This window comes from Bombus bifarius, unplaced genomic scaffold, assembly GCF_011952205.1.
Source record: "Bombus bifarius isolate JDL3187 unplaced genomic scaffold, Bbif_JDL3187 scf7180000008028, whole genome shotgun sequence".
NCBI classification, from domain to species: domain Eukaryota; kingdom Metazoa; phylum Arthropoda; class Insecta; order Hymenoptera; family Apidae; genus Bombus; species Bombus bifarius.
In genome coordinates, this window is record NW_022884400.1 from 169507 (window position 1) to 190505 (window position 20999).

At 37.2% G+C, this 20999-nt stretch overlaps 1 protein-coding gene across 9 annotated transcripts in view; it reads right to left on the reverse strand.

Moving 5' to 3' along the window:
* The window catches only part of LOC117207338, a 148002-nt gene that overhangs the window by 50569 nt on the left and 76434 nt on the right, over positions 1 to 20999 (reverse strand). For all 9 annotated transcript variants that reach the window (XM_033447443.1, XM_033447442.1, XM_033447451.1 and 6 more), the window contains exons 4-5: positions 18064 to 18175; positions 10700 to 10845 (exon numbers count right to left, since the gene is read on the reverse strand). In XM_033447443.1, coding sequence (XP_033303334.1) covers positions 10700 to 10845; positions 18064 to 18175 — 258 coding nt within the window. The remainder of the gene's footprint in view (positions 1 to 10699; positions 10846 to 18063; positions 18176 to 20999) is intronic.

Below are 20999 nucleotides of genomic sequence, written 5' to 3' on the forward strand. Positions count from 1 at the left end.
GGGAGAAACAGGGGTAGTTAACCCTCTTCTTTCAACAGCATCTCTTCGTTCATCGTACTCTTTTCTTTCAGCTGCAACAATCGTGTGGAATAAAGCAAATGGTGGTAGAAAGAAAGAAAGAATAAAAGAGCTGGAACCAGATGAAGTTCGACCGATTGAAAATATTTGTTGAGTATCCATAATAATTTGCATCGACGGCTATCGGTTGTTCCTCTTCGATATTTTAATGCCGCAGGAAGGACTTGAATCGTTCTATTCCGGGCCAGTTCCTCCACCAGCACCGGTATAATTTCAATAATCGTACAAATAAAATATTTGAAAGCCATCGTTTCACGAGTTTGACGGTTACAATATAAAATTTACTAGATTCTCGAAGTCTGACGCATCATCGTCCTCTTATCATTTAAACCACCCCCCTACGCACATACAAATACGCACTAAAAAGCAAATACTAGCTGTCAGTCTCCACTGTCACGTCCTTGAGAGTAATTTTACAGGACCTTCGCTTTAAACGAAACGTGCGAACACTTCAAACATTGCTTTTACCATAATATCTTTCATAAACCACGAAATTCCTTTTTTTCACCCCTAACATCTGCCATTCACGAAACCATAAAATCTCCAGCCCGCTGAAGAAAAGACGAGAAAAAAGAAAGAAAAGAATTCCTTTGTCTACGTCCCCCTTTAAACTGTCCACTTTCTTTCGCATTTCGCCCCTAGTTTCAAACACGAAATCGATCCTAACTTCTCTCGATCGAGTAATAACGAGGATCATTTATTTCCCTAGGCTAGGGAGGCGTTTCCATCTTCGTCGTCGGAGGTCTATGCAAAATATGCTCGAAATTCGAACGATAGGCGACTAGGGTGGCGAAGGACACCGGCGACTATGCAATATTTATCAGACCCCTTCTAACTCCTCTCCAACGTCGATACCATCCGCCTCTGTTATGTATTATTCCGCGTGCTTCTATGTAAAAGGTGGATTTTGCAACCGCGAGCAAGCGATATGAATACCAAATGTCGGTACTCGGCTACACGTTGCTCCTCGTCTTCCGCATTTACATGACCGACGATCTTCGAAAACTGGCCTGATAACAGCCTTCAAGTTTAGTTCTTCTAGCGTGGACAAAAGGATGAACGATTGCCTCTTACATCTATTTCGTACCTCTTCTACTAATTTACTTTCTCCTTCTCCTTTTAAATTTTATTTTGATTACGATATTTAAGGGTAGACGAGCAACAAGCGTTTACACGAGTACCTGTTCCACCAATTTCGTTTCTTCTATTTTTTTTATTTTAATCGCGACATTTAATTGGAATCCATGTAACGTACTGTTCCTCCCGAAATCGAAAGATCTCGATAAAAATACAAATTTTCAAAACTCTAGCAAAATAATTGCCTTAAAAGAATCGTTTCCCTATTATCTCCAATCCATTCTCTGATATTCCCGATTTTCCCTAAATACTCTTCCAAATTTTAATCGCGACATCTAATTTGGATCCATGTAACGTACTGTTCCTCCCGAAATCGAAAGATCTCGATAAAAATACAAATTTTCAAAACTCTAGCGAAATAATTGCCTTAAAAGAATCGTTTCCCTATTATCTCCAATCCATTCTCTGATATTCCCGATTTTCCCTAAATACTCTTCCAAATTTTAATCGCGACATCTAATTTGGATCCATGTAACGTACTGTTCCTCCCGAAATCGAAAGATCTCGATAAAAATACAAATTTTCAAAACTCTAGCAAAATAATTGCCTTAAAAGAATCGTTTCCCTATTATCTCCAATCCATTCTCTGATATTCCCGATTTTCCCTAAATACTCTTCCAAATTTTAATCTAATTTGGATCCATGTAACGTACTGTTCCTCCCGAAATCGAAAGATCTCTATAAAATATACAAATTTTCAAAACTCTAGCAAAGTAATTGCCTTAAAAGAATCGTTTCCCTATTATCTCCAATCCATTCTCTGATATTCCCGATTTCCCCTAAATTCTCTTCAAAATAGTATAACACTCAAAACATTATCAATCAAGGAGTGTCTAACAAAGTTAAGTTCGTCACTGTAGCGAGCGAAAATTCGATACGATTCGACGTAGGAGGAAGTTTGCGATACACAACGCGCAACTGTAATAGCATGTTAATTACGTCGAATAGCGTTGATGTTTGCTGTACTCCTCCGTGCTTCCACGATTCTCCGTGTTTCTGTGTGTTAGCAACAACACCGTACATCGGATTGTTCGCGGTACAACGAGCAGGCTGCCTGTTAACCGGAAGCTGCACACATTCGTCGAAAGAATGAGAACCTTATCGAGGAAATAGTGTCAACCGCGTCTCAGTAAAGCAATGGCTTTCGATATCGCTAATTATCGTATCTCGTCGTACGTTTCAATCAATTTCGTCGATGTTTCGCGATGGAAACGTTTCGTATTTCGAAATCGACTGATGGTTCAAGGTCATATTATTGCAGGTTCTTTGTGTACCAAAGCGGCGATAAGATGCAGCAGGGTATGGAAGATATGGAGGAAATGGTGGGGGATAGAGTGAGAAACGTGTGGTGGGGAGACCGGCTGCAATGGCCTTGAACGAGGAATTGATTTTAGGCGTGCAATATCGTAGCTATGACGCGCGTGTCGTGATGGTTTCTGTGTCGATTTTTTGAGCAATTTAAGAACGGTATACTTCATCGGATGTTTATTTAATTTATTATTATAGTTTATTATTTAGTTTATTTAGTTTATTATTATAAGTATACTAGAAAATGTGAAAGGAGGAATTGTAAAGAGATTAGATTTCAAATGAAACGGAAATCGCGTGATCGCAGATTTAAATCATCATTTTAATCAATTAGCACGAAAACACAGAACATCCATCTGCATTAATTTGCACCAATTTTTAAAAATCCACCAATAGTTAAATCTACCTTGTACAAAATATAATGAATCAAGGGAGCGACTGAATATGTTCACGTGAAACTCTACAGTTCCACAATTAATAACTAACTTCCCACTGAATTTCTTAAAACTTACCAATAATTGACTATACTTGAGAGATCTCAAATGCGAAGAAAAAGGGTCAAGATTAGAAGGTAAGAATCAGCTGAAAGAACGTATAAAGAAGGTAATGAGCGAAAGGCTGAAAACAAAAAGCTCGAAAGAAAGAGCCGAAGGAAATGACAAGGCCAGAGAGATGTAGACAACACGAGGAACTGTAAAAAGGACACGTTTACAGAAATGGCAACTGCAGGCTGGCAATATCAAGAGCGAATGTAACACAAGAGAATATGTAACAGTAGATGTAGCAAAAATTATAAACAAATTAAATGCGAAGCTATGACAGAATATCTAGACAACCGTGTTAAAAGCAACAGCCGAAAAAGAATCGCAAGGGTAAGATGCGGCAATTTAGAGGAATCGAGGAGATTTTAGTTGGAGGTAGATGAAAAAAAAATGCAAATTATGCGATAATAGGGAAGAAAATCTGAAGCACTGTGTAACAGAGTGCGAAAAAATGAACAGCTTGAGAGAACAGCAATATGAAAGGAATTAGGGAAAAGAAATATTACCAAGGGGCTGCTAACCGGATTTATTCCTTAGAGAAAATGAGAAACAAAAGTGCAAACCCACGCCAAAGCTAGCGATAAATAACGTATATGTATATTTATAATTCACAGGTGTCGTGAAGTAGAGGTAGGATATTAATCTATAATTCATAAGTACGTATGTGAAGGTTCGGATGGACGAATGTTTCGAAATTGTAATGCCAAGTCCTTTTCGAAGCCGCAGTGGCCGAAATTAATAAATATTAATATATATAGGACAGTGAGATGTTTCCCGAGTAAAAAGCAGTGTATTATGCAGAGTTCATTTTACAGACCATACCGTGTGCCCGGTATTTTACGTACCGTGCCTTACGACCGTGTCATTAAAAATTGCTTATTATACGTACACATGTATAATAATTAGTCTTAAATACGATACAGTTAGAAAAATTCCAGCAAATAAAAAGATTGAAGTTCAGCATCTTTAGTTAAACTCGCAAGCTTCTTTGCTCGGAAAAGTGTCTCAGGTTTCGCGAAAAGAGGGAACTTCCTCCCGTGGGACAAGTTTTAACGACGCTTATAAAAGTGGTTGCCGTGCGCCGAATGCACGGACGGAAACGGATGTGCCCTTTTTATTTCTCTCTCGCCACACTGTACGTGACCGGAGAATAACGTCGGAAACTTCCAACCGACCAGCCCAAGACTTTTCCTCCTCCTCCTATTTCGTGGTCTTTATTCTCGATTTTTCTTCTGCTTTTCCAAGCCAGAGCCGGGAACCGGTGTTCAACGTGCCTCTATACGTGTAGCGTTATTACGGCGAATTTTCTAAGAGCGTGTTACGCGGCACGCATAGGTACACGCCAGGCCGCAATGGCGATTAAGTTAATAGCAGCAGCCGATAGCACGCGGGTCCTGCCGCTATTTAAAGCACAAACTGCAGCGTTGCGGCTGATAAAATGCACCAGGCGTTGTTCCACGGATTCGAGGGCCCCGTCGATGCGTCACGAGCCTGATCGAGCTTTTCAGACCGGCGATCGAAAGCAATTTTTGCAACGAGCAGCCAGTAGAAGCATAGAGAATGGTCGAAGAGGGAAGTTCATCGTGTTACGTTCTTCCGGTTATTTTCGATTTCGTTATATTTTTCTATCGTTAAAAGAAATCTCCAAGTTTGGACAAAATATGGAAGAGGTCTTCTTGTTGGCATTTCAATTTTGCCTGAAACGTCTCCTTCAAATTCTTTTTCTTTTCTAAAATAAGGGCAAGATCGAGACATAAAAGTTTATAGCAGAGTTAAGCGTGTTTAGAGATCGATCTTTCATACCGAACGTTGCTACAAATAAGCTCACGCTCTCTTTTTCTTCCGAAATTTGTCTGAAGCCGAGCGTGCCCTCGATAGAAAATAAAATCGAAAACCGCAAAAAAGATTGCCAAAGATATCAATAAGAAATGTTAGAAATTTGCGATAAACTCCGTCAATTTGGACGATAGAGGCTATGATTCCGGCGATCAAAAGCAATTTTCGCAACGAATCAACACAAGCACCGGGAACGATCGAGCAGGAGAAAATTCAAAGAGGATGAACGAAGCGTATGGGAACGGTTTTACGGGCTTTCGCGTCTCAAAGGATCGACGATATCATCCTACTGGGACTGTCAATTTCCATATCAAGCGTGTCGGTTCCTGGCGCCTGTAAAATCGCTCGAAAATAAAACATTGGATTACCACGGTTCGATGTCGAATCGCGAAAGCGGATCACGGAATACTTGCTGGCTTTTGGCGAAGTATACCGCGGCGAAGGATATCGCGAAACACGCTTGGAATTTCTTATCTGTGACTTTATGATGCGCGCTGATGAAACCTCGTGAATAAATATTAAAAGCTGCCGCGGGACAATCGCGTCGATCGTCTCTCGTCGCTTTTCTCGCTGACCCGCAACACAAAGAATCAAGTTAATTGCCTTCGTTCTTCGTCTGTCTCGAAATTATTATTCAAAGACGGCTGGCGTCTTTGTCTGTTTCAGAACGGTTCTTCCGGCTCGAGAATTCGTTTCCTTTGGCGGTTCAGACGTTCTTAGGTAGTTCCTTTGAGGATGCTTCATAGTTTGATTGCGTTAAATGAATATTCGCAACGAGATGTAAGACGGGTGAAATTAGGGGTTGCTGAACGTCGTTCCTCCGCTATGGAAATTGTTTCAGGTCTTCTAGAGTTTTGGATATTTGGCTGGAATTTTACTCGTTTAATTCTCTCGGTGTTACCTTACATAGATTTTGAGAAGTACGGACGATGGTATTAACGTTAGAAGATTCTATTTCTTGTTTCGGAATTGATCTTTCAACTGGAAGATTCGGTTCCTTTGTAAGTTAAAGTGTTCTCAGGTAATTCCTTCGAGGATGTTTCGTAGTTTGTGATTGTGTTAAATGAATATTCACGACCAGATGTAAGATGCGTGAAATTACCAGTTGTTCAAGATCGTACCTCCACCGTGGAAATAATTTCACATTTTCTAGAGTTTTGAATATTCGGCTGAAACTTTGTCCGTTTAATTCTCTCGGTGTTACCTTACATAGATCTCGAGAAGAACAGACGATGGTATCAATATGACAAAATCCTATTTCTTGTTCCACAATTGATCTTTCAACTGGAAGATTCGCTTCCTTTGGTGGTTGAAATGTTCTCAGGTAGTTCCTTCGAGGATCTATAATTTGATCGGGTTAACGTATGGAATATTCATGACGAGATACAAGTTAGATGAAATTAGATGGTACTCAAGGTCGTTCCTCCAATATGCAAATTATCTGTAATTATCTATAGTTTGTTTCGTTGGAACTTCACTCAGAAGGGAGACGTACGTTGTATAAACGTTTTCCTGTCAAACGAATATCGAACAACATTTGTGTTCTCGAGTTAGCGAAATTCTGTGCATCGCCTTCGATATGTTTGACACAGTTCACGCGACAACAAGCAGACAGAACAATTTTCCGCGGTTACCAAGAGCCACTCCGATTAAGTTAGCTGGTCTTAAGCATGTTGCAGCGAATGGATCGGTGCGGTGAATAGAACAGCGATTGAATAGCGAGCAACTAGGTATTCGCGTACCACGAAATCCTCTCGTGTCATTGAACTCTATCAACATTCCGCCACATAAATCCACGTAAATCGACATCACCCAACATTCCTCTGTCTTTCACGAAAACTGCATCAACTAGAATCGAACGACAAACAACTTTCTCTCATTTATCTTCACGAATCTTAAACTTGCAAGATTAAAATTACTGCCATGCTCAGAAAATACTACTTGCATTTCGATAAGGAATAAAATATTTCTAACAATTTTTATGAATTTTACGCTTGTCATACTCGTATTCTTTTCTTTGTACTAAACGCAATCGAATAATAAGAAAATCAAGAAGATCGAGAAGTTTAATCCTTGTGAAAGTAACTTTTAGATTACATGTGCCGTTTAAAAAATTACAACCTACTTTCAATGTATTTCTATTCGAAATTTCACGCATTACAATACGTAATATTATGTCGTCACGTTATTTTTTCCATTATTAAGAGAGAAACTCGTTTCTTTTGTTATTTCCGCGATCAAAACTACCTTCCGATTCGAGAAATCTTATTTTTCCAATTGCAAATTACAAAAAAGGACACAACCGAACAACGAGCGAGCTGCAACGATTTTCACGTGTCTTCGATTCCTATTAAAACTTCCTATTGAATAAGTATCGATTGCCGCTCGAAAATTTCAAACGCTATATCAGCTGCTATTGGATAAGGAGAAGATGAAAACTCGATGCTGGATTTACTGAGATCCAATCGGTAGAACAACTCGCATAGGTCTTTCCACTGAGTTGAACCGAGCGTCGGGAAAAGTCGCGTCGCGGAAGTACAAACAGGATTTCGCCGCCGTTTCCCGAGGAATCTCATTCCGGGACGAGTGTATCTTTACGAGTGTCGCGGAAATAAAAATCCCCGGAACCTTTCGTGTAACGAGGAAACAGGATACCGCGACGCTTGTACGATTTTTTCGAAAACTTTGAAACACGTCGTCAACGCGACGTTTTATTCTTATTTTTCTATCGAATGTTTGAATATCATTTTTCGACAATTTTCTACATTACGAAGCAGAATGAAAGCGTTTCGTTGATACGTTTCACGAGCGAAAACGAGGTGAAAATTCTATACGAACATGGCCATAAGCATAAAGTTTTATTGAAAAGTTAACGGTGTATTTTAAAATGACGGATTTTGTCAATGCAAGAAGATTGACGTTGATGGACAATTTATTCTCGAACGTAGTAAATTGTTATTTTGTATTATATTAACTTCAGCTCCAGAACGTTTGTATCTTTGCCATTGTTACAGACAAGTATAATAGTCTATCAGTGTACCTGATAATTTCACATACGCGCACACTCATGCCATTTATACGGCTATGGTTGTATTACTGGTCGAATAGTAATTATTTTTAAATTATTTGGTAAATTGAGAAACTTTTATATCGATATTATATCGTCGCGTGATAAACATTAATGTGATATAGATATTTATTTTGGCCGTGTACATTTTTGTTCGTTCAAGTGTTTTACAATTGCCGATGCTCTATTTTTGAAAAAATCTAATTAAATTTCTCGACTAAATTATAGCAATCACATCGAAATTTAGACTGTTGACAGTCCATGATCCGTATTTAACGCGTGATATTGTATTTTAAAATGTCGCGTCAGTCTTTATCAATGAAAATATAATAATTAAAAATAGTAAGCTTTTAACAATAAATGAAAAATTATATTTTATACTTCCTTCCAAGAAATGTTTATTTTACATTATATTAAAAGCAATTATATAAACGTGGTATTCGTATTTCACATTCATTCGCGTCATGGTATTTTAACGTGGAATTTTTAGCAGTTTATATATACGTTTATATTTCCATATTCATTTTATTTTTATTCATAGAAAATATCGACGTCGCTCGTCAGGCAAATTCTCGGCCGTTATGTTCGCTGTATAATGTTCGCGTAAACGTTCGCGTAAACGTTCACGGGAACGTTACTTTGCGTAATGTACAGAGGAATTCTACGCAATAATATGCAGAAACATAAAATTAATTAAACATGCATTAATCGTTGCTGAGCAAATTCCAAAGCGAATTATTCTGTTTTCTACACTCGAGTGCGTAATATCCTGTAACGATTAAACGCGTCAGGAAGCATCGACGTTAATAGAATATTAATATGTTACGGTTAGATCCGGCATTAATATTCATTTGAAACGGACTCGTAAAATATCGCGTTGTCGGTATTAATTAGCTTCGCGATTTATATAAGCGATCGAGATCCACTGTTGGTCCAGGGATACGTATTAAATTAATCATCTCTTTAATAACTAGGAGTGTCAGCTATCGATTTGAACGTTTGATCGGTAGATGGACGTACTATGACTCATGAAAGTATAATACTTTGATCGCTTGTATCATAGCAAACTTTTATGAATATCGTGCGTCGATCTTAGATCTCGCTGAAAACCTTTGCATATCTACGAGCCTAACAAGACGAAGCAGTAAAATTTCTGCAATCTTGGATTTCTACTAAAAGTTAATCCAAAATCTTCATAATCCTAAATGTCATATTTAAAAAGCTACAATTTCCATACGTGTAGATTTCTCATAAAAATCTTTTCACACTATTGAGTTTCTAGAAGGCTATCAAACTGAAGCGCTAGAATTCTTACAATCTTGGATTTCTAACAAAATAATTCGGATTTTTCATAGCCCTAATCGTGTCACCTACGATTCCTGTAGCTCTAGATTTCTCGTAAAAATCTTCGATCTCTTCCAAAGCTTTCGAGTCTCTACAAACCCAACGAATCGGAGCCCCAAAGTTTTTTGCAATTTTGAATTTCAAACAACTAAATCTAGAATTTCCATAATTTTAGACTTCATACAAAAGCTGCAACACCAGGTATCCGATAAAGACGTTTGAATTGCGCCAACAAACAGTAGAAAATTATTCGACAGTTGAAAAATGTTCTGTAGGTTACATAGATAATAGCAAGTTAGAGGAAAAGAAGAGAAGAGTATTTCCTCTGACAAATTGGCAAGCAAGAGACGCGTGAACGTGTAGCATTGGTGTGTACTCGCTGCGTCAAGGTGGACACTGCTTAGGTGAACGATCGATAGAGCAGGTGGCAGCACATCGGTTGCCTGCTCTGTTTCCGGTACTCCGATACTCTACACAGGCCAGGCTCCAATAACACTCGTGTCGTTCGCTTGACAGGCGACTTGGTCGTTTACGAAAATTCGCCCATCGATTGAATCCTGCTCTCGACAGTGAAAAATTTCGCGGCTAGGAAACCGACCAACGAATCCGTCGACAACCGTTAAAAAAATAGGAGACTTAGAGAAGCTTCGAATGTATTTTGAATCATTTACGAATTTAACTCCTCAACGATAAACCTCAAAAATTTAAAAACGAACGTAGAAGACTTTAATGCTGGAGGAAGGAGACTCTTAAAAAGAATATTTTATAGTAATAATAATATTAAAATATTGCAACCAATAGCTTAATGTAATAATATAGAAAGTGTTTTGTTAATTTGTAATCAGCTCCTTGCTTTCGATTTTTCCTAAATTTAATTTTTCCTGACAATTTAAGTAGTAACGAAAATTACAAGAGAGATAGCCCGGATTCGACATTATACAAATCTCTTTCAAGACCGTTTTTCTACTCCGCATATCTTATCGATAATTCGAGAAATCGATACAAATTACCAAAATTCTTTTTTAATGGAACGAGAATGTAATGAAAACCGGAATGAAAATTCACTCATCTACAATCGGAATTCTGTTTGCTTGTGAAAAGGAAGATTCTGCAACGCAACAGTAGGATAATAAATAAAAAATAAAACGGGAATAAAGAATGCACAATGTCAACAAATTCTTTCAAATAATCCAAATAATTCTAGGAACCTCGTCGAATCCAACGCGTCAAATCTTCGCGTCGATGAATCTAATTACGTTACATCTCTACGTTATTATTTCTATCAAGAAATCAACGCTTCGTTCGCTCTTAATACGCAATATGCGAATGAAAGAGACTCTGTACGTCGTTTCATCAATAGGAATATTTCAATGAACGTTCTACTCACTTTGCGTATGTCTTCTAGATTGTGAATTTCCGGCGAGAGTCCACCGTGCACACAGAGGAACTGTTGGTTCATGAGGGCCGCTAGCGGTAGACAGTCAAACGCATCCATGCAAGCGTCGTACACCCTCTCCGAGTATTTTATTTTACCTGAAAAGCAGAAAAGAGGACATGGTCGTCAGAACGAGGAACGATCAGCCTCGGTAGTTGGCGATTCACGTGTCGCTAAAACGCTATTCGATACGCTCGATTGTTTCGTTCTCAGCCTTTTTATACGTAGCTCTGGATGCTCTTTGTATGTCGACAAGTAACGTGAATAGGATGAGAGTGAATAGAAAGAAACGGAGAGGGGGGAAAAAAGGTAGACGCGGGAGGAAAAAGTTGCTCTTCGAAATTGACTGGCTGTCACGATTCGGAATATTATTGTCTATAGAGCAAGGAATCTTTGAGGTCTCTACGCGTTTCACATCGTTTGTGTTGAATTATTCAGACAGAAAGTTAATTCATCTGGTATTAATGAATCAAAGTCGGGCAATTTATTCGTTTAATGTATTTCTCGCTTTTAGAGGTTTGATGGAATTTTATGTTTTAATGGAGGAACGTGTAATTTGGTTTTTAGAAAGACTACGAGATAAAAGAAAGGTAAATCGAATGTTTGTTTGGGATTGGGGATGTTCTTTTTAGTTTTAATGCTAGCCATGTTCGCTATTAAAAAAATTACACGTCCTTTTCAAACCCCGAGGGTCTATAAAATATCTATGAAAAATTATGAATAAATTATTTTGCTCCGTCAGTTCCACTTTGAAACCTCACCCTCGCACCATTTCGAATACCAAGAACCTTTTTTCCTCCCTCCACACAAACGAGCCAAAGTCACCCTCTTTCTCAAAGAAAATGTTCTTCACGCGTCGATTATTTCGGAGGTGGTGTGAAAAGTCTAGGCCCAGATTTTTCACTGCAGCCAGATACTTTTTTAATGGCCACACGTCAACTTTTGTCGCTTGCCAGCTACAAAGGAGCATGGGACGGGTATCCTCTTTTCCAGGAGGCGGAAGAAAAGGTCGGGGAGAGCAGATAAAAAAAGAAAAGGGAAGAAAAGTCTCTGGAGAGCAATAAAGAAGGGCTGCAAGGTAGACGGGCCATGGAACCTCCGTGCAGATTTCCGTGTGCACGTGCGTGAGGACATCGTAAAAGGGAGGACGAATTCAAGGATCGTTTCTTGTACCCAGCCACCGTATGTCCACCGAGAATAATAAATCCCTCTATAGAGGAATTTTCGTTGCCTCGAGTGAAAAGTGAAGCCAAAAGGGAAAACTTAACCGTTTCATAGAATAGAAAGAGTTGGGATCTCTTTTTGTCATGTTTGGCTTCTTGAATTAACTGGGTTTTCTGAGTTTTTCTCTTAATATTTCAATCCTCCTTTATGTTTATTTATTTCTTATTTTTATTTCTTATTTTTGAAGAAATAAATTGGAGATTAATAAATAGCTAAAAATAAGTATAAAATAATAAATAATGAAATATAAAGTATTGTTGAAGAGGGGAATTAGAAATTGAAAATGATATCTTCTTAATTTGTCAGTTTGATCTGTCCGTTTGAAAAGTGAGCAAACAAAAATTTAACAACAGGTAAAACCAGATAAAAATTAAGTAAATTACTATTATCGAGATTTTTAAATGTTTTGAAATATTTAAAAGTTCGAATACTTCCGTATGCTATCGTACATTCAGAGTTGTGAAAAATTAATGAAAAAGCTTTCGAACCTCATATCACTGGAAATCCTTGTACCAATAAAACATCCAACATCCGGCAGCCGCTCCATTCTGCCTCGATCAACAACTTTCTTTATCTTCCTCTCTATTTACTTTTTAAAACAAGCTTTCTAAACATCTAAAACAATCGAACCTAAGACCTCCATTAAAAGAGCCATCCGTTACAAACTTCCAAGTGTCCCTCGGAACTCTTCAACTCTCTAAATCCACTAACCGACTTCCGGCTCGATTCTGTCTTCTAAACTCCACTTTTCTAACGTTCTCCCTTCGTTTAACGTCTGTAACAACGATCGAAACGATTTTCCTCGCTGAAAGATTCGATCCTAGAGCAAATTCGAGATCTGTTCGGTTGAGATCCCGAGTATCAGCCACGAGAAACGATCTGTCCAGCTTCAACGTCGACAAATCTTCAGACAGGTTGTCCAAAGGATTGCAAGGGAGGTCGTTTTATTGACAGGAAATTCTTCTCGTTCGTCAAGACAGGAAGTTGGATCGGAGGCTGAACTCGACGGTCTCTTTGAGGCTAACAACAACGTTTCCACACTTTGTCCGTCTACTCGACGAATCTACTGTTGACATAATTCAACAGTCGACATAGTCGACATAATTCAAGTTGATATATGAATTTATTACATCCTTGTTCGATGATGTCTGACCAGTTAACTGGGTTCGACGTGTATACACGTTAATCCAGAGCTTCGTTTCGATACGTTTGACGTGTATACTCGTCGTGTGAAATAAAAGATTACCATTGACTATAAAAACTGAAAATTACGTTTTATTGACAGCAAGTCCTTCTTGTTCTCTTGTATACTCGTCGTGTGAAATAAAAGATTATCATTTACTATAAAAACTCACAATTCTAGTAAAAATTAATACAAATAACATTTAGTGGCACGTTTGCTTTTTTTGCGAAAACCTATTATGTATTTTATAAAAAAAAAGTTTCATTATTTGATTATTCTCTTTGGTATATCAGTTATGGTCCGTATAATCTATGGCTTTTTATAAATTGAGTTGTTTATTTTCCCCAATGAATCCCCATTTTTGTGCTATGCTGCGTATATCGGTTATCCCCCAAATTGTTTTGTGTACTTGTTGACTTTATTATCCTTTGGCAATTTTTCAGTTTTTAATAACAATAGCCTTTTCAACGACGAATTATTAATGTTTTATCGAATATAAATATAATCCTTCCTCGATTTGTTTTGCTTCTTTCGTAAAATTTATAATAGGAGCATTCGGCCTGCGTTCGACGTGTAAACTCGTCGTCGATAGATTCTAACTACGACCCCTTAAAAGCTTTTTGAAACTAAACTCCGCAGCTAACAGGATAATTGACGATGTCATCTCGAATGCTGGAGATTAGGTTAATTTTGATTAATGATAATACATCACGTTGTTTATTTTTATTTACTTTTTTATCTACTTTGTATCATTGTATGTGTTGTTACTTTATAAGTTACATTTACGTATTATTTTATCAAACTAGTCTTTTTAGTTTATTTTTCGTTTTATCGCTATAAAAATAAATATCTTAGGCTTCTGATAACAATGAGAGTCGCTTCACGTTCTTTTTACCTTTCATGGACTAACATACTGGAACAACAAACCTCTGTTTAACACTTCGACGGTCGCTACTGCGTAAACGTGATTTTGCTCTGCCACCTGTCGTCCGCTGTCGTCATGTTTATGCTCTTTTTTGCAATTTATTCGGCGCGCCGATGACGAATGATTCCTAGATTCGATCGTGTTCTATCAGAGTGAAATGATTTAAAAATACACTGAAAAGACCAGCAATTTGTGAGCCTAACGATCCACTGATAGAGACTGGTGAGAAAACAATTTATTATTCAAATTTCTGTAACTATATGGGAAACAAACAGATAAATAAGTCAGGAAATAAATAAATAAATTCATATATAATGCATAAGTGAAAAATACTTAAGATAATATGATAAAGATTTGATTAGTGAAGATGAATGTAACGTGACTTTTTCAAAAAATGTATCATAATTATGCAATAATAAATTGGGCCAGTAAAGTGCCAGTTGGCAGTAAAATTTACGCCCGTCAAAGTGTTAAGTATAATATGATTAAAGCGATAGGATGAAAGTGTAGATTAATCTTGTCAGAAATTGCGACCTGTTTCTAACAACGACGAAGAAAAGAATCACAGAAAGTTCTAGTCTCGACAGAATTATCAAAATTGATATTTCGTTGTCGACAGTATACAACAGGGAACAGCAGGGAAATCTAAGGGGAAAAAGGGAATTCGAAGTTCGTTGTATCGTTTCAAGCAAATAAAATTCTTACTTTCCTGAAATCGTTGTACTTGCTATCGTTTCTGTTTAATTATATCTTTTGAAAGAGAAGCCAGAGAGACATTTCAAAGATTCTCGTTTAATTAGAATCACCTAAGACTAGAACGTAGAATGAAATCAACGGTTCACGAACAGCCAAAATAGACCGGCGATAAACGTGTCGAATGTAGAGAACTGCGAATCTTGATTATTACGTTGGTTGGTTGTCTGGTTCTTGTTAATTGCACATGGTTCGTAATATCATCCTTGCCAACACGCTTCTACACGCTCCTCCTGCTCAGCTCGGCCTCCTTTCTCGCTCACGCTTCTCTCGTTGTATTAACGAGCAGATCGAGTTCCGTCTCCTTGACTTTCTTTTGATACCAGTCAGACATTGCGCTGGGACACTCCAGAAAGCTCATTTGCGAGCTTTTGACCCGAATAAATAAGTCAAGAACGAAACGATTGCGAGTTTCGTCGCGGCATCATCGCCGAACAACCCTCGTTCTGGCCGTGTGTTTCACCACTTTGTTCGTTCAACGTGCAGCGAACATGGAAACGGCGTGCTTCCGCAATGGATTCGAGCGAATCGAAGAAACGAGAATTGGAATATCGTTGATTTTGACCCCGCCTTTCTTTGGTAATAATCGACGAAATACGTAACATTTCTTTTGAAATGATTTAAATCGAGAAATCAGTCGGATTGAGAATTTGTTAAATGAGAGACGGGACGTTGGAATTTTCTTTCGAAATTATTAAAGTTGATGGAACGAAATTAGAAAAGAATTATTGAAATTAAGGATTCGCAATTGTTTGGGCAATTTCTAGATTACAATTTGCTTGATTTGTGTGGAAAGGATGGCTAAATTTTGTAGCGCGACAGGAAATTCATAGGAATTTTCAAGAATATTATTTCAAGTTCTTTGGAGATATTTTTAACGTAAAATACGTTCTCTCTGTGCCGTAACTAAGAAACGAATGATCAACAACCCGTTCTTCCATGAAATATTCCTATATTTCATTCCTATCTTCCCATCGTTCCACATTTTATTCCTCATTTCATATCGCGCTATGCACATCTCTGTTTGAAAATGAACTCACAATCCATTACAAGATTATAAAATCCTGATCGCGATGGAGCCGCATAAATCCAAAGGATTCAGTTTCATCCAGTGCACGATCATCCAGTTTCATTGGAGTTAGAAATCGAATGATTCGGTCTTTGACCTTAACCTGATTCCAAATCGACACGGTTAAAATCGCGAACGTAACACAGTGGCGGGTTAACACGAGCCTCGTAAATACACGCGGCTTGACCCAGTATCGGACAATTTTCCAAGGATCGATACGGTTTTCCACGGGCCGCCTCCGCTGCGCCACGCAGAGAGCCTCGAGATATCGCTGATTGCACGCGGAAACTCTCGGATCCTGCAATTCCACGAAGATCGCGCGAGAACCTCCAGTCGAAGCTACCTGAATAAATGGTCCCTGGACCTGGAGATCCCGGATCCGCGATAATTTCGTCGGATCACGAATGCTCACGACAGTTTGACGTGTTCCGTGGCGAAATGGAATTTTGCCGAGGAATCTCGCTGGATTTCCGGGCTTAGAGAAGCAGATACGGGTAGCTGAAAGTATTATTTTGTTGGATTTTCGGTGAATGGGAGAGATGGAAATGTGTATGTTTGTGCTTGACAGTGAAACGGGAAATAGAAATATTTTTTGCATGACTTTTTCATCTTCTTGTTGGTTAAAATTCATGAACAACTTCTTAGTGTTGTAAACGTACGTAGATTTATTGAATTCGTTGAACAACGATCTAGTATGATGGTAAATGAAATTTTTGGTAAATGAAATTTTTGACCGACTATCTACTACGATGATTCATACGATGGTTAGTGTAATCCACGTTTGTAATCAATGTTTGTTTCTGTTGAAGTGGTCACCACTTCTAAGAAAACTCTACATCTGGTCTTTTTAGTTTTCTCAAGCACCGAAGCCATAGCGTATAGACAAAAGACTGCGACGAAGACAGACCATAAACAATAGACAAGCGACGTTGGCTTCGGGGTTTTCAGTTATTTGGTAACACATCTAGCGTGCGGATCTGGACCAGCTCAAATTGTATTCTTACTTATAATTACTCTTCTATTGAAATATATTTTCTACCTTATAATTTATCCACGAGTTTCTCTGTTTACACATCAAATAACCCCAACAGTTTTGAAGAAAACTGTGAATTCTAGGCAATTAGGATAACAGGAGTATTTAAATTACGTGGTTGACGTGGTTCCAAAAGAATTTTGGAAAGAAATTCATGCAAATTAATAGAAGCTAGAATTCATTGATAGAAATAATACGTATTTCTATCTCTTGTTATTTCTACGTATGTGTTCCTAAATTTCGTGCTTCAAATGTCATCATACATAACATAGTTGTTAATATTTATTTTCTGTAAACAGTTCAAAGGTGTGTTCAAGGTTCTACTTATTTGTCAAATCGTTCGTTCCAAATTTCTATTATGTCAAAGGATTAAGATTTCAACAAGGTTATTTCAAAGTAGTACAAAGCTAGTAAGAAGATTCTGAATCAGGATCTACTGATATAGGATGCTTAGAGTCGAAGAAAATAGCAGAAACACTGGGATTTTCTACTGAAATATTCTTTTTAATGATAATATTATTTAAAGCCTAAGAAGATGGTAGGAAACCAACGTTCAATTTCAAAAAGTAAACGAACGTAACAGAGAGGCAGAAAATATTAAAATCCTGCTTTGTACGATACCTAATAAGAGGAAATCTGTTTGTGGATAGAAAATCGGTTTAGTTCAGCATCATAATAAAGAATGCTGCAAGTTTCGACAAAATAAAGAACGCGAAAGTTGAGAATGAAATATTCTAAAGCCTGGATTCTATTCAGATAGCTAACCATGTACATATATATGTATGTATAGGTGTGATTTTGTAGAAATTTGAAATACGAAACTTGGGGAATTGAAACCGAGGGAAATCAGAGGCGATCCATTGAAAATCTACCGAAATTCGCCGCTCTCGTGAAAAAAGGGCGACGAAAGATAAAAAAAAATTTTTGCTTCAGCAAATATCCCAAATATACCGAAATAATTTTCTCCTCTGGAAATCAAAGAATTTCCAAACGACTGAGCTATCGAACTATGAATTCTTCTAAAAAACGTTGAACGTATGAAAAATTCATCGAAAGATCATAGATTCATGAACTCCTGGAAACGCTTACATTTTCGAGACGTGTTCTTCGTGAAAGCGAGATTACTTACATTCTTGCTTAAATGTGAAGTATTCCGTGAGATGACGGCATTCGTGGTTGCCTCTGAGAAGAAACAGTGTGTTTGGATGGCACAGCTTAAGTGCCCACAGGTACAATACGCACTGCAACAAAGAAGAGAGACAAATTGTCATTTTAATATGCCAGCATTCTTCTATATTATCGTGTCTCGTAATCAAAATCTATAATCTTTTATTCACGATAGAATTTTGGCTATAAGTTATTGTCCAACTAAATATAGTATTTTGGTTTAACGTTCGAACAACAACCAACGATTATAAAGAAGTGGAAATTGAACGGTATATGAGAAACAAGTTTTTAAACATAAGTTATTCGAATCGCCAAAAAAACGCACGCTTACAAATTTATCAATTTCCTACGGAAGTTTACGAATTTTAGTTGACGCGGTTCCACCGGCCATAGCAATATTTATAAATATCGTTAATATTTATGTTATTTATATCGCGAATAACAGATTTAGTGCACGAACGCTTCTATAAATTCTATAAATTCACGAATCGCGATAGATTAAACGGGGAACCTGGGGCGTAAAATAAAAGATTCAAAATTATCGGACTGAAAATCGCGGGTATTTTTTCTCCCAGGATCTTTGTAGCGTTGCGTTGGCGCGAGCGAACAACGCGAGAACATCGATGGCGACCCGCTTTATTTTCCCGGGAAATTTGCTTTTTATAGAGGCCTGGCCCGGCTGAGCGATTCCAGCGCGGAGCTGAAAACGCGTTATTTATCCGCCCGTCTTTTCGTCTCTAGTCTCTATTTCTCTCGGTTTCGCGCCCTGGCTCTATAATTTATAACGCGCCATGAATTACATTTACCGTGTTGGAACGAACGAATTGTACTACGATGCCTCGTGTTCAGACCTACAGAGAAAACGAAAGAATTCCAACACATGTAGACACCATTTACGAGCATATTATGTATGTTGCGAGAAACATTTTGAAATAGCGTTATTATGAGACTCGTCTATCATGATTGTATTCCTAAAGACTGAAAACGAATTGGAAAGAGTATACAGAGGATACGAAATGTTCCGCGCAAACATATATTTCGCGGAGATCGCAAAAGTATTTAAACAATATGAATACAGAACAATGCAAATTTTTGTCGTTTATACGAAACAATGTAGAATTTAATTATTCTATATTCATATATTATTTTTAAATAGCAATATTCAATAATATTTATAAATAAAACTAGCGATATTTGTAAACAAAATTTGTCGCAAAATTTGTATTTTGAAGATCGTAAAAGTATCTAAACAATATTATACAGAACAACGCAAGTTTTTGTCATTTATACGAATCAATAAAAGTGTTTAATCATTCTATATTTATATATTATTTTTAAATAACAATATTCAATAATATTTATAAGAAATAGCGATATTTATAAACGTTCATTACCGAGATTTGTAAACATTTTGAAGATCGCAAAAGTATCTAAACAATATTATACAGAACAACGCAAGTTTTTGTCATTTATACGAATCAATAAAAGTGTTTAATTATTCTATATTTATATATTATTTTTAAAGAACAATATTCAATAACATTTGTAAGATATTTGTAAATAGCGATATTTATAAACGTTTATTAACGAAATTTGTAAACATTTTGAAGATCCCGAAGGCAATTAAATAATTCATAGCAATTACGCTATATTATATTACATTACATTATAGTATCGCTACTAACAACTATAATATTTATATATTTTTTATTGGATAGAACATTACAATCGATTCTCACAGAGAATTTTTATGAACACCTGTATATGGAATTAACAATATTTATAAACGTTTACGAATAAAAATATACGTATCGTTTTCCATAGAATCTCTCGATTCTATAGGAACGAATCAAAACATTGCATCGTATGAAATACAAAGTTCGGTGGAACTTTACTGTAAAGATCACAAAGGCATTCATGGTGATAGATAGAAAGAAGCATTATTCGCTTTATTTCAGGCGTTGGTTAATTAATTGCAGTGACCGGCTCGACGCGAGACGACGAAATTAGCGGAACTGGCATGCACCGCGAACAAAAGCGCCTACGCGAAATCTTCGTTCACGTTTCAACGCAATTGGTCGGCACGTAATTAATCTTCCCGTTTTCTCTTTTTCTGTTTCTCGCAACGCGCGTTTAATACGAACTACAGGCTGTTGAGGTTGCATCGTCAATGATAAAAGTGAGAATTTTGGCAGAGAAGTAGCAAATTCCTTTCCTTTTATACCTCTCCAGTTTCATGATTAAGCGTACAGTTGTTTGAGATTTCGCATCACGCTAACACTACCTTGGGCAGTGTTAGTAACTGGCTTTTAGTTAAAAATAGTTACTATATAAATATAAATCGATGGAGATACGAAATATGCAGATATATAGATATATCTATTATTAGAAGCTAATGTAAAATTAAAGCAACACTCAGAATTGGGAAATCTAATGTGAATTATGTAAACTAAACTAAACTAAACAAGAGATGATGATTCTATTATGCACGATGATTTACGGCGTCAGACGATACTATTAAATCACAACTTCGTTTTAATGCGTATATTCTAATTCAGGAATAGAATGGACATAATCGATCGTTGTCAATTGCTATTGCGATGTTAATAAATGCTACCATTAATTTAACAATATTTGCGATTAAAACCAGGCGATATAACGTTACTAATTTCTAACCTTTAAGCGTACTACAATTACGAAAATTTGCCTCCCCTAGGGATTTAAGGAAATTCAAGTAAAATCTACCCGAAGAAACTCGTCGCTGAAAAGGACGAAAACTTTTCTGAGAAAAAGAGCTCGCAACGCTGCTCCAAAATATTAGGTTGTCCGAAAAGTGTCTTTCTTTTACAGACAACGATGCATCTTTATACAAACATGAAACCTAATTTGTATATGTAT